The sequence below is a fragment of the Etheostoma spectabile genome, chromosome 5 (assembly GCF_008692095.1).
Source record: "Etheostoma spectabile isolate EspeVRDwgs_2016 chromosome 5, UIUC_Espe_1.0, whole genome shotgun sequence".
NCBI classification, from domain to species: domain Eukaryota; kingdom Metazoa; phylum Chordata; class Actinopteri; order Perciformes; family Percidae; genus Etheostoma; species Etheostoma spectabile.
In genome coordinates, this window is record NC_045737.1 from 27,345,412 (window position 1) to 27,351,045 (window position 5,634).

A 5,634-nucleotide genomic window follows, 5' to 3' on the forward strand; every position below is an offset into this window, starting at 1 on the left:
TTTTGTATCTACTCCTTCCTTCCTTCCTTTTATCGTTTTGCTTTTGTATAGAGTCTTGTGCCGCACAAGTACAGCTCACAGCTGTTTTTACTCAGAATGTAGAAATGAAACGCAACAAAAGATGACTTTTTTCATTTTTGCATCAAACCTCCATTATTTTCTGACAGAACCTCCCCTCTGTGTGCCTCTCCCTTGCCGTCGCTACCCTGCGTTGCCTTGGAGACCGATGGTGTTACTATAGCGACAGTGGGCCCTTGGAAAGGGTGGTAAATGATAGGGTTGGCAGGGTTCAGCCGTGCCGCATGTCAAGTGATTAATTTCCCCAGAAGTTGGCATCACATTTATTCTCTCAGCATCTGTTGAGTGAAAGAAAGAAATGAAGAAAAAAAACTTTCTTAGTTTATTGCAGTGTTTTGATTGTTTTGTCTGGGAGTTGATTTCATGTTCTCAAGCTTCTCCCATCTCTCTTGCTCTCTGTCTTCCCTTCCCCTGTCACAGAACCAGAGAATAAACAACTCCCAGTCTGCTCAGTCATTGGCAACCCCAGTGGTATCAGTAGCAACTCCCACTCTACCAGGACAAGGCATGGGCGGTTACCCATCTGCCATCTCTACTTCTTATGGTACCGGTATGTACTGTGTCATCTTTACACATCAAATTCCCATTTATCTATACTGGAAAATTCCGATTGCCATTTGTCCATTGACACATTTTCTGCCATGACCTTTTAAATGTTTTAGATAATGTGATATAATTTCAGTTACCCTCTACTATACCTAGATATCCCAACGTTTTGTTTTAGATGTGTAAAAAATATGATTTGACTCATTTCAAGTGCTCAAATGTGTTTCTTTTGAAACCTCTTTTCCACAAGTGGTATACATAAGTCTAACAGCAGATGGTGCTATTGTCACACCAACTAACACAGAATACATTCATGTTGCATCACAGCAGCATTTTAATGTGAGATGCATTCCCTTTGCAATTTTGCTTGAACTTCTTTGGACAACCTATAATCTTAATCCGCCTCTTCTTTTCTGTACACAGAGTATTCCCTGAATAGTGCGGACCTGTCCTCCCTGTCTGGCTTCAACAGTGGCAGCTCCCTTCACCTCGGCTCAATGAGCGGGTGGCAACAACAACACCTTCAGAACATGCAGCATTCAGCCCTCGGCCAGCTAGGGTGAGTGCATTGAACTTCAACAAAGTGTTGCAATGAAATGCATGATGTAACACATCAATTATTAGTGATTATTTTTTTTGATACCTCGAGAGTCCTTTACTTTTTTCAACTTTCACTTGCAAGGTCCAACACAAATATCACTCCTCCCTGGTTTCATAAACATGTGTGTGTGTGTGTGTGTGCCTGTGTGTGTGTGTGTGTGTGTGTGTGTGTGTGTGTGTATATGTGGGCGTGCGTGTGTGTGTTTCTACTTGCATGCATGTTTGTGTGTTACACACTTTTAAAAATCACTTTGTTTCTTTCTCTGTAACTCTGTAACCCCTTTGCGTTTCCTTTCCTTCCTACAGAAATTGCTCTAGCTCTCACTTATGTCAGGGTTCAAATCTCTCCCTGCCCTCTGCTCAAAGCCTGCACATCAAGTCCGAACCTGTTTCTCCTCCTAGAGATCGCACCAGCAGCACGGGGGGCTACGGTGGGGTACCACCTCCCCAGAACCCCTCGTCCCGCCAGGACTCGGGACGCTCCCCTGTTGATAGCCTGAGCAGTTGTAGCAGCTCCCATGAGGGCAGCGACCGCGATGAGCACAGGAATGAGTTCCACTCGCCTCTGGGACTGGCCCGACCCGCCCTGGACGAGCGCGAGAGCCCCTCCATCAAACGGGTGCGCCTGTCAGAAGGATGGGCAACATGATAGCTCTGTCCACTCCCCGGCAGTGCCCCGAGTTGCCCTGAGCCCCCCCGACAACGCAGCGTTACGATGCCCCCAAAGTCAGCTCCCTCCTCTTCCTCCTCTCACTCGATGTCACGAGTCACTCACCACCCAACCCCATGGCCTCTCTCCTTTTATCTCTTTAACGCTGAAGGAAAGAAAAGGGACAGCCCTTTTCAAAAATATATTTGTAATTTCTTTTTTTTTTCTTTTCTTTTTGCTGAGTGTGTGTGTGCTATACATATTGACATTATATAAACCAGTGGGGTGTTGTAATGGGGGATGGGGAGGGTGGGTGTTGGTTGGGACAGGATCTGGGGGTATTTTTGTTGGGGAACTATGCATAAATTGTATTGTGTTTGGATAAAAAGAATCATGTATGCATATATCTTTACACGTGTGTGTATGTGTACATATATGCATATCATCAAATAATCAAAAAAAATAGGCAGGTACTCTGTTTCATAAAACGTACTTACACTTTGCCTCAGCGATATATCAGTGACTAGAAAAAATAAATTAAAAAAAATAATAACATGAGAGTGAGTGTGTCCAATGGAAAACACTTTAGCACTTGAGTTGGGCAAACAATACATGTGTACAGTGTCGGTTTCATTGCTATATACCTTCTCTGCAGTTCTCCCTTGCAAAAATGTGTGTTAACATTAGATGATGTCATGTTGCAGGTTCAACGTATTTATGTAAATAGAGGGTGAAGGGGGGAAGGGCAGGGGTCAAAAGTTGCCAGACATTACAAGATTTATTTACTCACAAAATGAAAAGCTATTATGCAACATTTGAAGGATTGTACAGGTAAACAGGCAGACCCAATGCTAGATATGTGGGACCTTTGATTTTAGCGCTCCCCTTAAAGAACGGAGCTGAGCAAGGACCACCCTTTGATCTGAGAACTACGTTAGTGTAATCAAGAAAACTCTGGATCTAGTATTAATATTCAGTATTAATAAACAAAAACAAAAAAAGGAAAAAATAAAAAACAATTGTACGATACACTTGCTTATATTTTCATATGAAAGGAATACAATGCAAAGCATTTTTGTGGCTTTTTGTAGTTTCTATAAGCCAGAATGTGTTTTTGATAGCTTTGCTAATAAGAGATGGATAGTTCACCGAGAGGGGAAATGAAGGGGCTCGGCAGCCCTAAGCCATGAAAAACAGACCGAGATCCAATGCTTTGCTAAACTGTTTTATCTTTGTAGAGGTTTGTTTTTAAACGTGTATTTCTAATTATATATAATAATGGTAATATTAAGATTCTTAAAAAAAAAAAACAATCTGTGAAATTAACATGCTTGTGTATAGCTTTCTAATATATGAATATATATACTAATGATTTTTTTTTTTCTTGGTTTCTTAGTGGAGTTTCTATGTGCAGCTGCACATGTTGTCTGGTTTGTTTCATTTGAGCCCTGAACAGTGCTGTTCAGGCGTGTATTTAGTCTAACCTTAAAAACCAGCTGGAGGTTTGTGCGACGGAGAGAAAGACAGGCCTGAATGCTGAAACACAAACCTGTTAGTGGAAAATGTCATGAGACTGGAACTCGGGCTGACACGGAAACAAATGTTGACACATGATGTACATGATTGTCACACGGATGAGGAAACATGACTGACCCTCAATTCAGATGCATTCAGATGTCTAGATGCATTTGAATGCATCCGATATTTCATTCTTAACCATTTAATTTAATAAAGTTAATCTCATAAAACATGTTTTTTGACATTAGCGCTGTTCTGTTCCATTTCAAATCTTCACCACTTGTGTTCAAGATGTATCACAGGCCCAGACCCAATCCATACCATTTGCCCTTTGAATCCTATTTATGTCATTTCATTTTGCAAGAGCATTGCGATTAATTATCCCTGATGATTTGCAAACCTAATTTGACTCGATGTTGTCCCGTGTCTCTTTATGTTCCACTCTTCAAAACAAGGTTCCACATTATTTACCACACGTCACATCATGACAGCCCGGTGTCAGATACACGGACATATTGATCATGCTGGTATGAAAGAAGCACAATTGTTTATTTTAAATAAATAGCTGTTTTGATTTTCTCTTTTTTAAACAATGAAACTAGCCACATATCTCTCTGCCTCCCACTCCCGTATCTGCTGTCACTTAAGTGTTATAATATTTTTATGTGCATATTTCATGCAGGTTCACTATGTTGTTACTGTATACAGTCTGTGTAGTCAAACAGGGGCAGAGCCTCTATAATGGTGTTCTTCTCTTTTTTTTTTTATTCAATACAAAAAGGTTGAGAAAAAAATAAACATGATGTTTCAGGCAGCGTTAAGTGTGGAGAAACCAAAGCCAGTGGCATTTCTGTGTTGTAAACTCAACTTTTATTTTCACATTCATTTATGGTTTTTTGCAAGCATTGAAACAAGAGAATAAAAGAATTTGCTCAAATGTACAATTGGTTTCACATTTCAATTTGAGTCAGTCAAATGTAGCTTTAGTAACAATACCCACCACAGTACTGAACCTGTTTTGTTACTCATTAGTCTCCATGTGTGTTGAAAATGTTTTACTCAAAAAGGTGTTTTGTATTTACAATTGGCTCAGAATTGACCGAATCCTTCAGGCCTGATCATGTTAAAAGGCATGCTTGCTGTGCACTTGATCAAAGCACACCATGCTCTTATTATCAGGCTTCTTAATAACTGATTGAAACAATGCCAACATATACTGATGGCTGATTAAGGTGCTGTAGTTTTGACAAAATTTTGAACCAAAGACACAGAGAAAACATGTCTTTATATCTATTTTTTTTTTCTCATTTCAAGGCATTCTTTTTCCTCACCTGTTGATCAGTTGTTCTGTCATTATTGTAATAGACTAATTGTCGGTACCCTGAAAATTGACCCAAGCAGTACCTCAGCTGATGTTTTGATAAGTCACTTGCAGTAAAAAAGGGGAGACCATTCACCTGTACAGCTATGTGTAATAACCATGTAATACCATTGCTAAAGGTCCCCACATTTAAACGGGATTCCTTGTTTGTGGTTTATTTAAGTTGTTCTCAAAAGCTGAAAAGAGTAAGTGTGTTAAAATGCTTAAAAAGTCAGTGTGTAGTATCACATGTAGCTTGTATAAACCTGAAAATGGGAGAAGATTGGAAGTAATGTTTTCTGGAACGCAAGAGCGGCTTTCAGCGGCATAAGCTGGCCTTTGTCGCCACTTGAGACTAAGATGGTAATGAATTAAATCCACATCTCTGTAACTCAAGGGACTTGATTCAGCTGTATGTAGTGAAAACGTAAAGGGATGAAATAAAAGTCTCCTCTGCTGGAGGGAAAGGCTATTTGTATTTTGCAGAGATTTCAGTAAAGTTACTGGCTTTCTTAGTTATCCTGATGTGACTTGGTGTGATTTCATTGTGTTTGACTTGTTTCTGCATGCATCTCCAAACGGTGGCTAAGTTCAGACTGTGCAGACAAAAAACAACATGTGAAAACCTTCCCTGAATGGGTGCCACACAGCGGCTTGACTTTAAGATACAATGCAGAACACTGAAATAATGACAACAGCATAATTTTCACATTTCTTTCCATTTCCATTTTTAAAAAATGTGGCATTCTGACATACATTCATACTGAAGACATTTATTTGACATTCAAAGCCAAGGTTTATCTTACTTACAGTAACATTACAGTTGCTCCCTCTCTCAGTGATACATTAAGCACAATGCACATGGACATGACATTCATGGGGG

At 40.0% G+C, this 5,634-nt stretch overlaps 1 protein-coding gene across 11 annotated transcripts in view; it reads left to right on the forward strand.

Annotated features, from left to right (window-relative positions):
- The window catches only part of mef2cb (myocyte enhancer factor 2cb), a 73,611-nt gene extending 67,977 nt beyond the window's left edge, over nt 1–5,634 (forward strand). For all 11 annotated transcript variants that reach the window (XM_032517156.1, XM_032517157.1, XM_032517161.1 and 8 more), the window contains 3 exons: nt 499–628; nt 1,048–1,183; nt 1,531–5,634. In XM_032517156.1, the coding sequence (XP_032373047.1) occupies nt 499–628; nt 1,048–1,183; nt 1,531–1,873 (609 nt within the window). In that variant the 3' untranslated portion in view covers nt 1,874–5,634. The remainder of the gene's footprint in view (nt 1–498; nt 629–1,047; nt 1,184–1,530) is intronic.